Source organism: Propithecus coquereli, unplaced genomic scaffold (assembly GCF_000956105.1).
Source record: "Propithecus coquereli isolate 6110/MARCELLA unplaced genomic scaffold, Pcoq_1.0 Scaffold97, whole genome shotgun sequence".
Lineage (NCBI taxonomy): Eukaryota > Metazoa > Chordata > Mammalia > Primates > Indriidae > Propithecus > Propithecus coquereli.
Window position 1 is genome coordinate 3,642,305 of NW_012156062.1, and position 21,146 is coordinate 3,663,450.

At 40.5% G+C, this 21,146-nt stretch overlaps 1 protein-coding gene and 1 pseudogene across 1 annotated transcript; both read right to left on the reverse strand.

Annotated features, from left to right (window-relative positions):
• Positions 1–1,084: 1,084 nt before the first annotated feature.
• On the reverse strand, positions 1,085–4,333 carry RGS2 (regulator of G-protein signaling 2). Its single transcript, XM_012665143.1, has 5 exons — positions 4,197–4,333; positions 3,105–3,206; positions 2,943–3,004; positions 2,218–2,384; positions 1,085–1,959 (listed from the first exon to the last, which is right to left on the reverse strand). Exons 1-5 carry the CDS (start codon positions 4,304–4,306, stop codon positions 1,765–1,767), a joined length of 636 nt encoding a protein of 211 aa, XP_012520597.1. The 5' UTR covers positions 4,307–4,333; the 3' UTR covers positions 1,085–1,764.
• A 7,820-nt stretch (positions 4,334–12,153) lies between these two features.
• Positions 12,154–12,749, reverse strand: LOC105827114 (annotated as a pseudogene).
• Positions 12,750–21,146: the final 8,397 nt, after the last annotated feature.

Consider the following 21,146-nt stretch of genomic DNA (forward strand, 5'->3'; position numbering starts at 1 on the left):
TCCAAGGAAATATTGTTTCACTGACCTTTCAGAATTCATGTATTCTACCAATATTTATGCAGCACCTATTACTCTTCTGGCTAATGACATAGGAGTGGTCAAGGCAGTCTCTCATGGGGCTTGTGCCTGTCGGAGCCAGAAACTGGTTAAGGTGAAAGTTAGAGTAATGATAATGGAAACAGTAAACTACCGGAGGTCAATTTTTCTTTTAGCCAATCAGAAATAAATGCACTTTTTAGTGCTTTACAATTTCTAAAGCCCTTTACTACTTCACAGAAGGCAGAGATGGTTAGGAAGGAATAACATGAGGAGCCAGGGTCACAGAGTCATGGGAAGTCATTACTTGGGCTCAAGACTTCCAACTCCAAGGGTTCCCACTCATTTCTATTAAAACCATAACCAACGACATTAAAAAAGCCTGCTAAATTTGAACAATAACAGATTTAAGACCTTCCTCTCTCAACTAGGATAAAGCACACTTCTGGATTAAGTCTAAGAAACAAAAATGTACTCCTTTTGCCGTTGTTACCTAAAGTAACATAACCAGACTCTTGATTAGCCAAATAAAGGCAGGGGAATTGGAAATCCTGAGATCTGTATGATTCCTCGTGGAAGGGAATAATGTCAGGCATGCATCCTGGAAGCTCGTGCCTGTACCTGCGGGGAAGCCTGAAACCCAGGGAAGGCAGGCAGGCCCACAGCCACCTTACCTGGCTGCTGCTTTCACTTAGTTATGTGAATAATTTTGGTGCTTGTCTGCATTCTTTTACTTCTCACATTTAGCTTGTCTCTAGTAGACACTCATAGAGGGCTTTAGGTCAGTGTTCTTTTGTTTTACAAGACTATAAAGCTTGAACTGGGGGTGGTTCTCAGGATGTGATTCAAGTTCCTTAGACCCACAAGATGCTTATAGGTTTCAAAAAAAGAATTATCTTCCCTATCATTTCTTACTTCTGAGGACTTTCAATTCTCACTGGACAGGCACGATATCTGCACAATAACTAGAAAAAAATGTTTTCCCTTGTATCTGCTATATTTCCAATTACTAAAAATCAAATAAAATCAAATCACAACTGGATTCAAGTGTTCAATGTTATTTATCAAAATAAATTTATTAAAAGTATTCAAAGACCACTTCAAAGTTTAGCTGCCTTCAAGACTGATTTTGGCACTCATAACGACATTGTAGTTTTCTCTACAACAGCACTCGTTCTATTTCACACACCATTTAATAACACAAACACAGACCACTTCAGTTTCAGTGTTACACGAGACAATAGTACTGATGATCTGTGGTCATAAGAACTTCACTACCCTTGCACATAGTAAACATTTTAATGTTACTAAGTACTAAAAAGCTAAAACTAAAACCACTACATGGTAACACGGGCTGATGTAGGGAAAGATGTACAGCCAGCTAGCTAAGGCCACATAATCCCAGACCTATTGATTTTAAATGCCTTTGTACCAAGAGAATTACATCGTCATCATTTCACATTCCTGCTCTTTCAGTGTGAGACACCAGTTGGAGCACACATGCCCTCCCTGTGTTCCGTACAGTGAGGGAAGCTGTTCTGATACAAGCTTCTCCGAGGCAGCCACTGGCTTCCTGATTCACTACCCATCTTTGAACCAATAGTTCTGAGTGATGTTTCCTGAACACCCAGGCTGAAAATTCAAGGTCAGTCTTTTCGGTAGGTGACAGCCTTTCCCCATAGGAAAAAGAATGAAATGTCCTCCCATTTTGGGGCTCCCTTTTTCATCTCATGTAGCATGAGGCTCTGTGGTTATCTGAGGCTTTTTACACAAGTCTTGGTAGAATTCTGACTCCAAGAAACGGGGATAAGAGTTGTTCTCCATCAAGCTGTATACCCTTTTCTGGGCAGTTGTAAAGCAGCCACTCGTAGCCTCTTGTATATTCTGAGCAATCAGGGTTTTGGTTTGAAAGTCTATGTTTATCTGAAATAAAACAAAAGAGGGATTTACTCAGTATTTAGAGTTAGAGATTGAAATTCAATATTTGAAAACAAAAAATAAAAACTGTGTGATTAGCTCTACCAGCCACATCACTGGAGAAACTTAACTGAAAGCTACGATAGTGAAAAAATCTTTTTGCCACACCTTCCACCCCTACTTTGACATCTCTTCAATTCTTTTGTTTTACTTCTGTTCTAAAGATTTCCAAATTATGCTGAAATGAGGAACTTTCTTTCTTACCTCTTTTGGAGCTTCCTTTTCTATGAAGTCAGTATATATTTTCTTTGCCTTTGAAGACAGCTTTTGGGGTGATTTGGTTTTTTTGAAGTCTTCACAGGCCAGCCAGAATTCAATATTTTCTTCACAGAATTCAGATTTTAAAAAAGCCCTGAATGCAGCAAGACCATCTGAAAAGGGGAGGAAAAAAGGCATGCAGAATGTGAAAAACTGAGTGACCAAATCATCTTAGTTTTTTCTAGACCTTCCCCCCCATATTTTATTTCTAGGTAACAGCAATTTTAGATTTCGCTCAACCCTGTAATCCTCAGAATTTAGCACTTTAAAGACCAAGATGCCAGTAGGCAAAATGTTTAAGCTGGCATTCTGCTACCAAAATATAAATACTTAACTTCACTGTCAATGCAAAATAAATATTTATAGGGGAGCCATAAATTCTCTGGGAACTAAGCCTTTTGAAAACAGTCTATGCAATGGAAAAGCTGACTCAACCTTAACTAGTCGCAACTGCCACTTTAATTTTTTTTAGGCTAATTTCTCTTTCCCACCTGGAGTGACTACTACATGCATTTCCATGGTTAAACTCTGGGAAATAAAGGAGAAAAACAGGCCACATGTTATAGTGACTGCACAGTCTAATTCCCTTCGGGCAAGCTGCTCCTTTGTGCAGACAACCTTTCCAGGCTTTTGTGACGTTAGCAGTGGATCAAATTCAAGAGTTAACTTACATTTACTGGCTAGCAGCTCATCGAATGCTTCTGACCACAGCTGTGCTTCCTCAGGAGAAGGCCTGCAAGAGATGTCCTGCACGTCAGCTTACGCACTTCAGACTTCCCCTTTCAATTCAGCAGCTAATACTCACATTTGCAAGTACAGGATTCTCAACTTACTTGATGAAAGTTTGCTGTTTGTTTTTCTTGTTGGTTTTGGGTTTCCCAGGAGTGGAGGAATTTTGCAAGAAGTAGCTCAAACGGTTCTTCCAATCTTTTAAACTGAAAAAAAAAAAAAATCGCTAAGTGGAAACATTGCAGCTGAAAGCATTTTTACCGAATAAATCACCCCATAGCTGGAGACAAACCACATAAGACAGAGAACTCTTCAAGAACAGTCTTATCCACTAAACATTTAAACCTAATGTACTGAACAGTTTCATACATTCATTTGAATATAACTGCTAGTTTTACAACTAAGGGTAGGACTACCTAAAATCACTAGGGTATTTTAATGAATTGTTAATGAATTTAGATCAAAAGGCAGATGCTGTTTCTGGCCCACAAAGGACAGCAATTTCTTTGCAAGGTTAATTACAATTCCGAGATATTTTACGCTTGATGGAAACGACAGCAGTGGAACTGCCTTGAGCTGGCGCACACTCACGTCCCGTCTACCCTTAAGAGCAGGAGGTTCTGGACCACGCCAGAGGCTTTGCACAAAGAAGAGTGTGTGTGTGACTGATTCCTCTGCGCTTCCCCCTCTCCCACCTACACCGCTTTTAAGCAGATGCTGCAGAACAATTTTGTTCCACATTCGAGGCCAGGTGAGAGCTGCTCTATAATTAAACGAAAACGGACTTAAAACGAGTATATTCAGAACCAGTAAAAACATCTCACCCAGCAGCTGTGTACGCTGATCAGCACTCAGCATGCAACGTACGCATGCTGGGGACGCGCTTCAGCCGCAGGATCCTGATGTCATTTTAAACGCAGGACACAAAGCCACGCCGCAATTTCCTAGCGCATCTACCGCCGCCCTCGTATCAAGAATTTTCCTCAGTTCCTGAACTCTACCAGCGTCCTTCGCTCACAAAATAAGTACATTTCATACAGATTTAGCCTTACCTAGCAAATTAATCTTTTCCACATTTTGTTTTCCTGCAGAGGCGCAGCTAACGTCAAAGCCCAGCCCGAAAGTACGGCGTCTGCAGCAAACCGGCAGCGCCAGGTCGCAGGGGGCCGCGGGACAGACAGGAAAGCCGTACTCACAGGGTTCGTTTCATCTTTTCCCGCTTCTCCTCGCTCTTGGGGCCGCTGCCTGCGCCGCCGTCCATGGGTCCGCAGTCGTGCTGGACAGCCAGGAACATGGCACTCTGCATCACCGTCCCGCGCTGCGGACGCCGCGTTTTGCCGGAGAGCGTGCGCGCGGCATTTATAAAGGGCCGCGGCCGGAGGCGTGGCCGCAGAGCGCCGGCCCCTCCGTCAGAGGGCGCGGATTGGCCGGCTGTGGGGGCCGGGGGCGGGGTCAGCGCCACCCTGAGGCAGTCACGGCCGCCGCCGCAGGGTGTCGAAGCCAGGGCGCTGCTGACGTCCGCGGCCCGGCTTCGTGCGCAGTCGGCCGGATCGCGGCGGCGGGGTGGGGCCGGGCTGCCAACGGAGACCTCTCTGTGTGCGCCGTCGCCGCGACCTTTTCTGAGGGCCGGCGGGCGCTCGCCCTCCCCTCGCGCGTGCTCGCGGGTCCCGGACGCCTACGGGGCGACGGTGTCCCAGCGGGAAAGGCCGCCTGCTGCACGCCACAGCGCAGTGGCCTCGGTTTGAATTAAGAGTGGGCTTTCTTTTTCTTCTCTTTCTGGAACATGCTCCCTCCCCCCGGGTCTCCCTTCTCGTTTGCAGTCCTGCTCCGGGACTCGCGCGACACCACCGGGTCCGTGAGCTGAGGCCGCGCGGGGACCCCCGCCCGTTCCCCTCTGCGACTCCCCTTGGGTTGTGGAAGGAAACGGAACCGGAGGGACCCGGACCGGCTGGCCCAGGGCCAGATGGCGTGACACGCTCCGCAGCTGGAGTGGGCACCCCGGAGTACTTTGGGGAGTGAAGCTTAGTCAGTGAGGGGACAGGAGAAAGTGACTTTATCAGAAGACAGTGCTTTCACTGGGTTTCCACTTCCGTCGCTACTAGGCACGGGGCTGCATCTGCCCGTGGGGGGCAGAGATTTCTCAGCTGTAACGCACCGGAATCATCTAAGATGCGAGGAGTCAGGATTTCCTCATGATTCATTCTTACTTGGCTTAGAATTTACCAGAACACTTAACTGGCAAAAAGTAGGGGGAAGGGAGGAGGAAGAGGTAACAGTTTCCTTGAATAAGTTTCATTCGTTAAATCTTCAAATATCATCTCTACTCCTGCAAGCTTTCAATTGACTTCATTGTTAAGGACAAATAGACTAAGTGATTCCATCTGGGGACGCAGGACCAGAGCTGTCTAGTGGAATATTCAAGTGGGTTTCCCATTAAGCCTCTAAAGTAGACAGTAGGATTAACAGCAAGGTATTGACTAGGCTGCAGATGTTCCCCTCACCTTGCATTAGATCTGTTGAAATTAGAACTAGTAATATATTCTTACAATGACCTGCCAGTAGTTGGAGCTCCAAGTTTGACTTGGAGAGCAAAATCTGCAGTTATTACTGAAGAGAACAGTCATGTACTTTATTGTAGAAAGGAAAATCATTTAGATTTCGGTAGTGAATACTTTAAAACATGTTTGTGAACTGTACAAATGTAATTTTTCTTGAACATATATATGCTCTTTATCTCTAAAAGAACTTTGCATAATATTCCTACATCTATTTGCATTTTCTGATGATTCAATGCTTATTAAACATGTGTAGTAGGCAGACACTTGCTTTATCTCACCAATATACCCCTCAATGTATTTTCCACTTAGCAGCTTGGATGTTAGAATTCACTGGTAGACAGTGAAGTTCTTTAGTGGGCCAGGAGTTCTGACAAAGGCGGCAGGGAGAGAGCTGGACTTCTGTCTGTCAGGAGCCCTAATTAGAGCTGAGGCTTAACCAACAAATGCTAAGTAACTGTCAGGACAGTCACTTTACACCTCCTTGAGTGGGTTTCTCATTTGTAATAAAGCATGTCCTTCTCATCAGCTTCATAGGACATTATGTGACTCTTACGTGAAAGGCCTTTTGTAAACTCTAAAGCACTGTACAAAAGCTTATTATTAATTTGCATATGTGTGAAAAAGTAAATGGCAAGCATAGCTATTCAACATGGAAAAATAAGAGGATGAACTCAGAGTTAATTAGATTATAAATGTGTGAGTACTACTAAGTATCAGGATAATGTGACAGATTTGTAGGATATCAAGTTCATGATAGGTATTTAATAAATGCACTCTGAATAATAAACAAATAAGGAAAGTAAGAAACTGATCAACATTTAAACTTCTCAGAGATCTCCAAGCCAGAGAAATTCACTCATCTAAATATGTTAAAGTGAATATACATATATCCAGTAAGCAAATGGTTTAGATATATAGATAATTCTAGATGTTTTCATGCTTACTATAATTTGCTTTTTTAAATAAACCTTTCAGACTGACAAGTGATGTTAGGTGGCAGAAAATTAATTTTTCCTGACAATTATGTGGTTCATCGATAAATCTGAATGTAAATCAATTTATAATTTTTGTATCCATGGGTAATTTTAAGAATTAAGGCAATACCTACTACGGACTGAGAAACCTTTTCCTTAAAAAGTTGCCATGTTAATGTGTCTTTAAAGATAGGCTGACATATTTAAATCGAAAGCTGCAATGTTTGATACTTCCCTTTGGTTTTTTTTTTTGCTGCAATTGGCTTTTAGGTAAATGGGATTGCTCCACATTCAGATGACGCATATTTTCCATTTTGCAGTAAGAGGAAGAAACAATGCAGTGGGTTGTAAAAGTTGCACAGCAAAGCCACATCTTGAGAGCCGCTGGTCAAACCAACCATACATCCTCTATGTTGAGTCTACCGTGCCCTCTACTGGAGAGACTGATTGGCAACCTCAGTGGTGGAGGTTCTCGGGTGCTTCTTGAACTTTCTGCAATTTTTAAAAAGCTTATAGAAGAAGGCAAACAAAAATTACAAGTTTCTAACAATGCCAAAGGGAGATTATGAAGAGTAAAAATTTCCCCTGCTATACTCCCCTCTTCCCCTCCCACTCTATGCTAACCATCGTTAATCAAAAATTATTATTATTAACTAAAAATATATAACATAACTCTATTTATGCTTTAGAAATTTAGGAACCAAGATATATGCTTTTCAAAATACAAAAGTATCATTCTGTGTATTACTCTATGCTTTGCTTTTTTCGGTCAGTAAGATATTTTAATTGCCAAATTTGTAAGAGTTGTAAACCTATTGTTTACCTTATGAAATCTTAAGTGGGCAGGTTAGTAAAAAAAAAAGGGAAAAAAAAACTAGGAAATTAAATACCATGTGCCAAAGGATGTAATGAGTAATTGGAAAAAAAGAAAACTTTTAGTGTCCTAATTGTTGAACATATTTGATGAAGTGTGACACCTGTCTTTTTAAATTTTGTTTTTGTCTAATGTAACTTTAGTTGGTAAAATATTGTTTTAACAGAATGAACATATGACCCCGCAAAATTCTGTACTCTACTCCTTACCCCTAATTTGATCTGAGATTTCAATATCATGATTAATTTCTGATAATGTAATTTGTATACCCACAAGCTGAGAGAAAATTAGTGTTTTTCTCAGGAATGAATTGGAGTTTTTTTTTTTTTTTATATAAGTAAAACAAGTTTATTTTGTCTTCTTAGGAGAGAGAGAGCAGGGGGCGAGAGAGAGCAGAGAGATAGCACGGCATCCCAGAGAAAGAGAAGGGAGATGCCAGCCTGAATCAGAGTTTGAACCGAATACTTGACCTGTAATATAGAGCAGTTAATGATTTTATCAATCCTGTATTGATTATTCCACTTGGTGCACTTCCGTTGTTCTGTCTTAAATTTATCTGTGGCATGGAGTAGGTCGTACTTCAAATGGAGGCAGGGCCTACTTGAATTTAGTAGCCCCCTTTTTACAGAAATATGTGAATTCTCTTTGGAAATCAACAACAGGAGCATCATGTTTTGTGGGTAATTTTTCTCTGAATAAAAAATACTAACATATATTGAAATAGCACTAATAGATTTCTGTAGTTATCAGGCCTCCTGTAAGTAACAGGACTATAACTATGAGGTCTAAATAAGGGAATTGTTTCCAGTGTATTCCTGTTGCTGCTCTATTTTTGTGCAAGGAATACCAGGGGAGAGTAGGTGTTTAGAAATATTTTCTTATAAAATAAGTTACATAGATGGCACATTGTCCACAAAGTACAGAGGTAAAGCTAGAAATTTCTTTCTTGGTATTTCTTTTGACTGGAATTTTAATTTCTGCTCATGCAATTTCATCAAACTATTGGAGTAGCAAGTGTCCTATTGATTGATTTTTTTTAAATTTTGGGATATTAGATTAAAAATACACAAGATTTCAGAAGTCTGTATGATAATAGTCACAGAGTCTTTTCTCCTTCCTTTTCTGAAAGTCTGACGAAGGCTATTTTTAATCTAGTAAATGAGGAATCTACAACAGTATTTTTTTTCCAGTATGCTGTTTCTATGCAGAGAACATTAATCATTTTAGACATTGGTTTTTCACAGGCATTTATTCACGGACTACTTCCTGATAACCTAAAACCTTGTGGATTTTCTCTCCCAAATATAATTTTGAAAAAAAATTCTAAAATCTCAACAGAAGTAATTGAAAAAAAATAAAAAAGAATGCTTTAAGGAGATACCGGTAGGCCTTGACACAATTGTCATGTTATAAATATTTAAATCTTAAATGCTGAGGTAAAAGCACTAGTCCCCTCAAAAGTTCCCAGGTTTAGAAGACAAAAAATAATTTTGCATTTCTTTTCATAAAGTACCCTTAGGAGAGCAGGATGTCTGGAGGGATGGTCTATAATTGGGTTATAGACCACTTGCCTTTTGTTCCTCATCTACTGCCCTACTGTAGTTAGACTCTGTGAAAACTGCTTAGTTTTCTTGTGTCTAGGCTTCTTATCTTTAGGGCAGAAGTAATTATAACACTCTTCCTTTGCAAAGAAATTAAAAAAAAAAATAGTGTGGGAAATGCCCTGAGCAGCTTGGCCGATGACAGTATATAGTGCAGAGGGCTGGCCTTGAAAACTTTGTCATAGGACTAGTCTCTTCTAGGTGACTCTTTTGCCCATTTTTGTTGCTGTTTTCCTAGCACTTACTATTAGGTGCCATTCCTACGGTGGCATGTCTGCCCTCAGGTGGAAAGATTGAATGAAAAGAAGGTCTTAAGTGTCCACCAGTTCAAGGAGCACCCATACCGTGCTGTCTTGCTCCTGGGGAGGACTTGGTATTTTAGAGATGCAGGTGGCCTGACAGAGGGATCTCGCTTCCGTCCCCTGATGCTGGGGGATGGCATCTGATGTGCTGGCACTGGCCCTGGATCCCATGCCATCACTGCCTCATACTCATCCTTTTGTTGCAGTCTGTTCATCTTGGTGATCCTCTTGGACTCCTCCAAATGTCCCATTGGGCACATCAGTGATGTAAGGTTACTTTTCTTTTCCTTTTTTTTTTTTTTTAAAAAAAGACTTTTTATAGAGGAGATTTGGGTTCACAACAAAATTGAGAACACGCATACATAGCCTCCCCCATTGTCAACATCCCATACCAGAGTGGTACCTTTGTTGCGACTGATGAACCTACACTGACACATCGTTATCACCCAGAGTCCATAGTTTACATTAGGTTCACTCCTGGTGTTGTACGTTCCATGGGTTTAGACAAATGTATTATAATGACATGCATCTACCGTTATAGCATCGTACAGGGTTATTTCAGTCTGCCCTAAAAATTCTCTGTGCTCTTCCCATTCATCCCTCCCTCCTCTATATAACCTCTGGCAGCCACCAATCTTTTTCTGTCTCCATAGTTTTGCCTTTTCCAGAATACTGTATTATAGTTGGAATTATACAGTATGTAACCTTTCCGGATTGGCTTCTGCCACTTAGAATATACATTTAAGTTTCCTCCATGTCTTTTCATGGTATAATAGCTCATTTCTTTTTAGTGATGGATAATATTCCATTGTCTGGATGAACCACAATTTATTTATCCATTCACCCACTGAAGGACATCTTGGTTGCTTCCAAGTTTTGGCAAATATGCATAAAGCCGCTATAAACATCCATGGGCAGGGTTTGTTTGTGCATAAGTTTTCAGCTTTTTTGAGTAAATACCAAAAAGCATGCTTGCTCAATCATAGGGTCAGAGTATGTTTAGTTTTGTGAGAAACCACCAACTTGTCTTCCAGAGCGGCTGTACTGTATTGCAGTCCCACTGCAATGAATGAGAATTCCTTTTGTTCTACATCCTCTTTTGCATTTGATGTTGTCACTGTTCTGGATTTTGGCCATTTTAGTAGATGTGTAGTGGTGTATCATTGTTTTAATTTGCATTTCCCTGATGACATATGATGTGGAGCATCTTTTCACATGCTCACTTGCCATCTGTATATCTTCTTTGGTGAGGTGTCTGTTAAATCTTTAGCCCATTTTTTAGCTGGGTTGTTTGTTTTGTTATTGTTGAGTTTTAAGAGTTCTTTGTATATTTTGGATGACAGTCCTTTATCATATATGTCTTTTGCAAATATTTTCTCCAAGTCTGTGGCTTGTCTTTTCATCCTCTTAACATTGCCTTTTGCAGAATAGAGATTTTTAATTTTAATGAAGCCCACTTTATCAATTCTTTCTTTCATGGATTGTGCCTTTGGTGTTAGACGTAAAAAGTTGTTGCTAAACCCAAGGTCATCTAGATTTTCTCCTATATTATTTTCTAGGAGTTTTACAGTTTTGCATTTTACATTTAGGTTTGTGATCCATTTTGAGTTATTTTTTGTGAATAAAGTTACTTTTTTGAAATAATGTTTTGGAAATATCCATTTCTTTTTTAAAAAATTAAAAAAAAATATGTAGTGATTTATTTAGTATTTTGAGACAGGGTCTCCCTCTGTCACCCTGGGTAGAGTATGGTATACAGAGTATAGCATCGTCGTAGTTCACTGCAACCTCAAACTGCTGAGCTCAAGCAATCCCCCTGCCTCAGCTTCCTGAGTGGCTGGGACTACAGGCATGTGCCACCAACACCTGGCTAATTTTTCTATTTTTAGTAGAGACGGGGTCTCGCTCTTGCTCAGGCTGATCCCCAACTCCTGAGCTCAAGTGATCCTCTTGCCTCAGCCTCCCAGAGTGCTGGGATTATAGGCATGAGCCATCATGCCCGGCCCGAGCTCTTTACACATTAATTTTTTCATCTGTTTTAGAAGAATTCTCCACTATCTTTTCAGGGTGAATTCTCTTTATATTGGATATTTGGCAAAAATGTATTTCTTTTTCTTAATGAGGTATAGGAAGGACTTAAAGTTGCTACTGGAGTGTTTGCCTTTCCCTTTCTAACTGCTTTTCTACGCTTTTCTGATTGCAATGAAGCTTTCTCATTTGGAGACTTAGAGTTTTTCAGTGCATCAACTACTTTATGTCCTTCAGTTAATTTCTCATGTACATTTGGTTTCAGTTTCTTACAGAATTTTGAAACTAAGTTTTAAAATAAGCCCAGCTGAAACCAGCATAGTCACCTGGCCTACCCCGGCCTAGATGAGCTGTATTTAACTTGGCAACATCAGTTTCTTCAGAACTCCTTTGGATTCATCCTTCAGAAGTACACATTTTCTGGTGCATTTGTTATATCCAGTTTCAAGATTCTGCTATCCACGTTGTCTTCTTCGTGAACGGCAGCCTGATTTGTCCTCTTTAGCACATGGTTACCTACAGGCTCGATCTGACTTTCTATAGCATTTAAGAACTGTTCCATATGCACTAGAGGGTTTTTTTAACCTTTCCCCCCAGATCAATAAGTTTGCTCACTCTATCTGTTCTTTAGCTTTTTTTCATTGTTTAATATGACACATTTTAATATAAAAACAAATGATCAATATTTTATACACTGTTCTTCTAGACAAGGGGTCACTTCATATTTCCATAATTGTTCAACAGCAGACTGAAAACAGAACTATTTAGAAAACAGCTGAGTTTTCAGATGACATTGACTTTCACTTATTGCAGAATTCAAGATTTCTCAGATGTTAATACAAAGTCAAAAGTGGCAGTTAAACTTTGCAAATTGCTTGTGCTTGTTCCAGGCTATTGCACTGATAAACCCACAGACTGTATTCTTCTTTGTTTAGATCTGTGGTCTTTAGAGCCAACAAGCGTTTCCTGATCCCAGACCATCATCATAAGACACCATCCGGATAATTAAATATAGAGTATGCCTATGAAAACATCACACTGATCCAATGTTGATACTTATACCATAGTTGGAAACTCCCATAATAAATTCTTCCTCCAGAGAAACAAAAGGTAACTTTCCATCTTGCTGGGCAACAGAAGTCATCAGGTCCAATGGGCATTCAAGACCTTTTCCCTCAGGGGGTTTCACTTTCTCAGTGGCACCAACATATTTTACTCAAAATACTGCACAGGTATCTGAATTACTGCTTGTCCTGAGAGTTTGGTGGAGTCTATATTGGGGCTGGCCACAGCGCTGGATCATAAAAGATCCCTGAGGCTAGAATTCACAGACTCTTAGTATTGATTTCACTACTTTGGGAACTGCTACTACTGTGTAATTTTTTTGCCTTTCTGAAACATTTTTTCACCATAGCTTGATCTAGAGAAGATCCTTATAGGATCGAATACTGTTTTACTGTCTTCAAAGCATCCACAGATAATCAGTCTGCACTGATAGCTTCCTTTCATTCTGACACAGCCAATTCTTTTTAAAAGAACAATGTACCTCACAGTCACCTGCGCTTCCTGCAGAGTCAGAGTGGCCCAGCCTTCTTTAGCTTCTTGTGGAAGCAGTTTTATACTTTTCCGAAGGTGGGAATTTCACCAGAACCATTCCTTCAGTGCTGTCTGAAGTTATTCTTCATTCTTCTGATACAGTTTGAAGGCTATTTTGCTTGTAGATACTTGAAATTGGATGTGTTTTGACACATCTTCCAAAGACCGAATATTTCTTGTAATATCAGGTTCAGCTTGTCCTAAATGTGTGGATCTACCTTTGCTAAATACTTTCGTAAAAGTATATATATTAAGCCGAAGCAAAGAGTTGGAGATTTTCAGCTATTTATTAATGGCCTCCAGTTTTCCTATTTCTGATAGTTTGTTCTTGAACCTGGCTTCCATTAACATCGATTCGAGGCCTTCAAATTCTTTTTGAATGAAGTTTAACTTGTCAAAAATTTGATGTCTTTCCTACAGAAGTACAGAAACTTTGTCTTTACTTGTATAAGGTAGGCCTTTAATTATTAAAACAATCTGACCGTGACTATAAGTACCATCTCCCACAGCAACCCACGGGGTCTGGGTCTGGTTCACAGTCCGCAGGGAGGGCACTGCCATGGCTGGCACGTGCCTCTAGCACCAGGGCAACGCTGAGCTCATGGCCATGCACAGACCCTCCAGGATCCCCTGGGCTATTCTTAGCCACTGCAGGTTGTCAGGACTCTAGTGGCCACCCAGACTGTCAGAGAGCACCAGTGTACATTCTGCCTGGAACAAAACCAGTGCCTGGGAGACATCAATGGAGGGGAGGGAGGAGAGATAATACAGTAAATTATTGGCCAATGCTTTTCCTGCTCTCTCTTTTTAAAATTTATCTTTATTTATTTCTTATTTTTTTTAGGGATGGGGTCTTGCTTTGTTGCCCAGGCTGGAGTGCAGTCGCTGTTCCCGGACACAATCATTGCTCACTGCAACCTCGAACTCCTGGGCTCAAGCAATCTTCTGCCTTAGCCTCCCAAGTAGCTGGGACTACAGGTGTGCACCACTGTGCCCCACTTTTCCTTCTCTTAAATACAGGTGTCATCTATGGCCCCAGATCTTACTTTGGCCAGAGAGCACAGGAAAACTTTATACCCTTAGAGCCTCTTTGTGTCTGGTTGGTCTGAAGCATACATGGGAAGGGCTGGACAGAAGTGGGGAAAAGACTAAAGAGGAAGTGTTTCAACTTCCTTCACCAATTTCACCTTTAAAAAAGATGGAAGAAATAAATGGAATTTTAAAGTTTCCACACCTCAAGAATGTACAGTCCAACCAGGAAAACTTGATTTTCTTCTTGCATGTGGTAAAATGTTTGACGATGCAGAAGCCCATCAGGGTACTTCTCTCCGAAATGATCAGCTCAGGAGATACCAGCCTCTGATGCAGATTTCCTCACGGCAGCTGATCCCTAGGCAGTGGGGAACCCAGGCTTTGTCCGGCTCAGCTAACAACTCAATCTTGTCAACAGTGACTCTGTGGATTGGCTTGGGTTCCCGGTTTTGGCTGGGCTGGGTCGTGCTTACTCATGCATCCTAGGCCAGGCTGGAGATGGGCCAGTCTGGGCTGGGCTAGGCTGGACGGCTCTGCAGGTCTTGGCTGGGCTTCCTCATGTGTCAGCTGAGGCAGTTGATGAAGCTGGTGAGCTCCATGCTTGGCTCTTGCCCACACATTTCTCACCCCTGTCCTGTAGCCTGTGGGAAGCCTGGTCTTTTCTGCCATGGTAATGACAGAGACACAAGAGAGCCATTGGAGAGCAGTTACCCAATTTACATTTTCAAAAGTTCACCCGACTAGGAGATAACAATCTCATTGGATTGTCTTTTCATGAAGTCTCCATCCTCAGGGAGACCGTCGGTTTTCTGGAATGCGGATATAGAATAGGAGCTGATATAGTCACCCATTTCTTCTGTTTCCCTGCCTCACTTCACCAGCCGCTGTGAAAAAAAGTTGGGATCCGTGAGGTGACAGAGATGAAATCCCAGTAAACATTAACCCAGGATGGCTGAATATGTATTCCCAAACTAGCACACTCCACTGACCAGGCGAGGAGACATTCTCACAGCACCTGCTGTCCGGTGGGCACAGGGACAGCGTAGGTTCCAAGACGCTGATGCAGCAGGACCTAGTGCTGCGGAACTGCAGGACTCCGGGGGAGGTCTTCCCATCAGTAGACCTCCATTTCATTCCCCTATCTGAAGAGGAGGAGACACGAGAATAAGAACCCATATCCTGAATCTGTGGGGCTCAAACTGGTGTGAATACTTCATGTTTGGCAGGGCTGAGAAACTTTTTTCCAATAGAGGTTTTTTTTGACTGATTGTAGAATTTTCTTGCAAGAATAAATCAACATTGACGTCAAAGTAGCAAGGAATGATGGACCAAATCATTCCTCCTGCTACTTTGCCAAAAGGTGATAAGCCTTTAATTCTTGTCATGAAATACCAGCAGCAACCAGGAGCTTTAGAATTTCAGACAACTTGACATTTTGTTCTTTATTTTCTTGTTTCTACCTCCGGGGTGGACAGATCCTGGCTGTCCTGCCTGGTGGGGAACGCTATGATCCCTTCTTGTGGTAGTAGATGAAACTTGAGGAGCAACTGGAGGAAGTTGTCTCTACTTTGGGTGGAGTGTCTTCAAAAAGTGCTACCAGGGTGGAGTATTTTCAAAAAATTTTAAATATTTAAGGTTTATTTTTGCCATATAGTATATAAATGGGCCTCCTTAACAGACTTCTTTTTGATTTGAAAGAGAGATGCCTCAAGAACATTGGTTCATGAAAAAGAGGGAGTGTGTTTGCATGTGTGTGTTGGCGGAGCGTAGGGGAGAGGGTAGGTGGTGATACCTATGGGAATTTAGAAGCTCAGCAAAGCTGGAAGTTTAAGGGGGTCAGGATAATTTTTTCCATAGGTTTCTCAGATGTAGGCCGGGGAATCTTTGTAGGCATATCAAATTTGCTTTCTAATTGGGAAGTGGTTCTCCTTTCAACCTCCTTTGTGTCATCTGTTCATTCGAGCTAACTGTCGAAGATCCTTTGATGTCTTCTCTTTCTGCTCTGCGCATTCGCTCTATGCATCTGCTCCCATAAATTCAGTCATGATGTGTACGCTGATTAATCCCTGTGCGGATCTCTGTGCCTACAGACCCTTGTAGCTAATTGTCCTCGCTGGATTCTCTTGGATGATGCAAAGGAGATTCAGACTAACTTGTTAAACATAGCATTTCCTTTCCACACAATGTGGATGTGCGAAACAACCAACAACAACAAAACAATGAAACAATAACACCAAAAGAAAAAATAAGCACAGTGTTTAGCATTTCCTATCTTTGCCCGTAAATCTATTTCTTTGCCTTTGTTCTCTATCTCAGTGAATGGTATCATCATTCATTCAGTTCCCTGAGACAAAACATGGGAAAAAGGGGCTGGTCACTTCTGAGTTCTTCCTTCTCCCAATCCCACATTGAAACTATCCTGCCTATTAATTTTACTTCTTAAATATAAACTTTTCCTTCTTTCCACTGCCATTCTCACTTTCTTCATTCTCTTTTCATCTCTCTTATGAATTGAAGCAAGACTTCTAATCTTCCATCTTCTAATCTGTTTTCTCTAATGAATTATCCATTTTTCAGCCAGTCTGATTTTACTAAGACAATTTTCTGATCATTGTTCCTTTCCTGCTTAAAACCACTAATGGCTTTCTCTTCCCTTAGACAAGTTCCAAATTCCTTATTTTGAATTACAAGATCCTTTTTATCTGGCCCCAGAATGCCTTCCCAGCTTTGTTTTTGCTACCCCTGCCTTGCCCTCTATGCTATTATCCTACTGAATTTTTTTTAGTTTCTTCTTATACATGCCATACTTCCTCTTTCCTCTGGCTTGGACCTTTTTCCTATTCTTTTCACTCTTCATCTGACTATCTTCTATATCATTCATCTTTCTTCAGGTATTGCTTAAATGAACTTTCTCTCCTGGAGGCTTTTTCCTTCCTCCACTAACAAACTTCTGTGAGATGCCCCTCCTAAATGTTCCCACGGCACCTATCAATGTACTTACCACAGTGGATTGTAATTGCCTGGTTTCTGGGTAGTACTTCTGAATCGACTATTAATTATTTTGTTTATTTTTGAATCCTGGCACGTAGAAGATACTCAGTAAATATTTGTTGAGGGAATGGATGAATGGAAGTGTGAATGAATGAGTGAATGATGATTTTTCTAGGCAGTTTGCCAACTGTATTAGTGTGACTTGGGTCAAAGGTTCATATGTTCATGATATCTATGATTAAATTCTAGTTGTAACCTTACAAAGTTTCCATATTAGCAATGAATTTTGCATTGTTTATAAATGAGTTTTCTATTTTTTCTATTGGTATTTTTCTATTTGTAATTTATGAGACAATCTATTTATTGGTTTTAAAATAATCTGGGTCTTACCTGTTGTAAATGGAATACTTTGCCTGTTTGTGAAACTACTTAATAGAGAATTAAATTAAGGGGAAAATTGACAAGGCAGTGATATATAGGATATTCCTTTAAACATTATTAACGTGGATAATCTCACATTTCCTCTGGTAAAAATGTTTTAAAAAAGAAAATACCTACAGGATTAAAAAAAAATCACATGGTATTATTATTTGTTCTTATTTTACTATCCATTGTAATATACACTTGAATTAACCTATATTTATCTTAATTTGATAATTTAATACTAAATCAAATCTAATTTAAAAGTACCTCTTTTCTGAGACTTTTTAAGGAATTTCCACTTTGGACCATTATATCATCAGTTACCTCTCTGTTCCTTCTCTCAGATAAATGGACCAAGGCCTAACACATTACAGATTTTAGAGGAAATAACATTCCCTAATGGTTTTAAATCTTTCATACTTATAGAAAATAATTTCTTTCATACTTTCACTACTTTTAAGCTCTGAATTTCTGTTCATATATAAGTACTATTGCATTATTTGGATTAAAATGTTCAAATTTATTATTATGATTATAATATATAATACACCAAATTATCAGTTTAGTGAATGTCCCAAGGTTCAAGAAGAAGAAAACAAATAGGAAAACCTTAAGAGTATTGTCAGTGGGGAAGCACTTGAAACAGTAAAGAAAAAAAATTCTAGATTTCTGCTTTAAAGATCATGTCTTGAGACTTTGTACTTTGTGTATTTACCTGTCTTCCCCTGCTTCCTCCCATATGGTCCACTGAAAGAACCAAGAATGTGAAAAGAAAAAGAAAAAGGAGAAGAAGAAAAAAAGGAAAACTCAAACTGATGTAGACTTATTGGAAAAGAGGTACCATTGTACTGACATATAACAAATGTGGATCTTCTGGAATATGTGAAACAGAGGGGACCAAACTGAAGCAAAGCTAATCAGACTTGAATAGCAGGTAAGTACGGAGCCTCTTGAGAAGTGAGATATCCTTGACTCACCCGGAAAGAATTTCCATTTTGGAGCAAAGATGTGCTGGGGGTGGAGGGCGACAGGTGAGGGTTAAATTATATTATTTTGGAAACTGTACTGGTGACCCATATTGTATGTTTCACTAGGTTTTACATTATCTGGACAGTGTACTAAAGAAATTATAGGTCAAAGAAGAAATAATAAAAGTCAGAGACTATTTGAAAATTATTAAAATGGGATAATCTCTCTGTCTCCACAAAAAGTATAAAAATTAGCTGGGTGTGGTGGTGCATGCCTGTAGTCCCAGCTACTTGGGAGTTTGAGGCAGAAGGATCACTTGAGCCCAAGAGTGTGAGGCTGTACTGTAGCCGGGGCAACAGAGTCAGGTCTTGTCTCAAAAAAAAAAAGATGGGGATAATCATATATAAAAATCTATGGAATGTAGTCAAAGCCATACATGGAAAATAACTCAAGTCTTAAATTAATTTCATAATATAGAAGAAAGATTGACAATAAATTAGCTTATCCATTCTTGTCACTTGATGGTTTGGGGAACACTGTGTTGAGGATGCTGAAGGTGAGTCTGTGCTCAGAACGGAGACCGCTGCTAGTAATTGATGAAGACAGGTTCAAGGGAGTTTTTAGATGCCCTCTATAAAGCCACTAAGGGCCTGATAATTCTTACATTTCTCCAAAGCACAGAGTGACAGGAAGTTTCTCCAGTTATTTTTTGAGAAAGCATAATTCTGATCCCCAAATCTGATGAAGAAAGCATTCAAAAGAAAACTAAAGACAAATTTTGATTATAAAGATGTAGACACCTTAATAAAATATTTTCAAATAGATTTTACCAGTAAACATTTTAAAGTAATCAGAAACAATGTTTACAGTGAAATATAAAATTCTTGGCAGCTACAAGTGATAAAAGAAGCTCCTTTTAATATGTGTTAAGCAGAAATTAAAGGAACTGTATTATAATTTACAGGTATGGTGGTGGGTAACATCCACCCAGCTTTGCCTACATAGCACCTGAGATAGCTGCTTGGTGGGCCACCCCTGCTGTTGACCCACTATCATGCGGAATGTGAGGAATCAGTAGCCTGCGACTGAAAGTCTGAGAACCAGGCGGAAGCAGAAGTGCAATGCGCAGCGCCTGGTTTTTAGCATGAAGCCCTATTTTGCCTCATGTGGTGAGTTGGTTATCCATACGCCTGTCTTACTTTCCCTTGCTTCATGAGTTGAGAACTGTAATTATTCACCTTTGTCGCCACCGAGGACAGACTTTTCCATACTGCAGGCGCTAAGAAAATAACGTGTTAATTAATCTGATCAAAGAAGCTGTGATATGGTGGGACAGTCACTGGTCTTGGAGACCGGGGTCTGGTTTCAAGGCCAGGCTTTGTCAGGTTACTTCCTTCCCAGCTCAGTGAGGACTTCCCATCTGGGAAGCCTCCTTGCTGCCCACTCTACCCTCTTCTGAATGAGCTCACTCTGCTGTGTGTTCCCACAAACCTGTGCTTCCTCGTCTGGGGCATGGGGCATTCAGCACCCTCCTGTGTTTCCTCTGTGACACAGGGGTGTGTTGAGTACAGATTCTGTCCCCTTCATCCTGTATCTTCAGAGACTAGCCCTGATCTGACACACAGTAAGGAAGAACAAAATTTGTTACCCGAATGAATAGTTTAACTTCTCTGAGCTTAAGCTTTTTCCTGAAAGCTTAAAAATGGGGATATCAATAAAACATGATATTGTGATTTCAAGAACCTTTCTTAGAAAAAAGGCTGGCCCTCCTCACTTTAATAATAACAGTGATAGATTTTGTTGTTGAGCACTTATCGTATGTACCAAGCACTGACCAGACACTGTACATATATTATCATTGTCTCATATCCCATGAGATAGGTGCTATTATTTCCATTTCACAGATGCTTGGAGAGGTAAAGAAACTGCGAACAAGGCAGTGGCAGAGTGGGCATTTGAATTCCATGTCTGTAATATTTCCACTGTAGAATTTAGCCACCATACATTTAACGTTTCCATAGAAAGTTCCATTTGGGTTGTCATCAATAGGTCTCTTCATGGATACTCTGGCTTTATAATTATGGTGTCTAAAAGGTTGGCTTTGAAAATAAAGCTAGTGAGATCCAGTCTTAATACATTGCTTGGCACATGGTAATGTTACAGCAAGTGTTACAGCGAGTGGCCCCGAGGACAAAATCGAGCAGCACACGGAGAGTCGGAGAATCAAAGTTTATTCACCGGCGGGCTCAAAGTGGTCTTGCTACCAAATTCTGAGCCCCGTCTACCTGATTTTTCCCACTTTTATTAAGTTGGGGTGGTCCGAGGGGTGGGATATCAGGTGGCCAATGCCTTCCAGGTAATAGGTTAATATTATGTTGATACACCAGGTAATAGGTTTAGTGTTATGCTGATGCGCCAGGTAATAGGTCAGTTGATGGGACGGGTAATCAGTTAGTATTATGCTGATGCGGGTCTTCCGTGAGGGGTGGGGGTCTCAGGTGGCTGATGTGCCAGGAAATAGATGGGAGTTTTCCTTATCAGTAAGTGCATGCTCAATACATAATTTTTGAATAAAAAAATGAATGAATCTATTTATCAGGTTGTCAGTTTCTGATCTTTCTGTTTTTTGGATATGAGCATTTATTGCTATTAGTTTTCTTCTCAGAAATGCTTTTGCTGTATCCCATAGGTTTTGATAGCTTGTTTCTCCGTTATCATTTAGTTCGAAGAAGTTCTTGATTTCCCTCTGTATTTCCTCCTTGACCCAGGAGTTAGTCGACAATAGATTGTTTAATTTC

What these genes read in the sequence shown, in the direction of transcription:
- RGS2 (XM_012665143.1), bottom strand. Translation starts at nt 4,306, where the DNA reads ATGCAGAGTGCCATGTTCCTGGCTGTCCAGCACGACTGCGGACCCATG. An exon ending in GAAAAGATGAAACGAACCCT is followed by an intron (nt 3,207 to 4,196) that starts GTGAGTACGGCT and finishes TTTTTTTTTCAG; the next exon opens with TTTAAAAGATTGGAAGAACC. An exon ending in AAAAGGAAGCTCCAAAAGAG is followed by an intron (nt 1,960 to 2,217) that starts GTAAGAAAGAAA and finishes GTTTTATTTCAG; the next exon opens with ATAAACATAGACTTTCAAAC.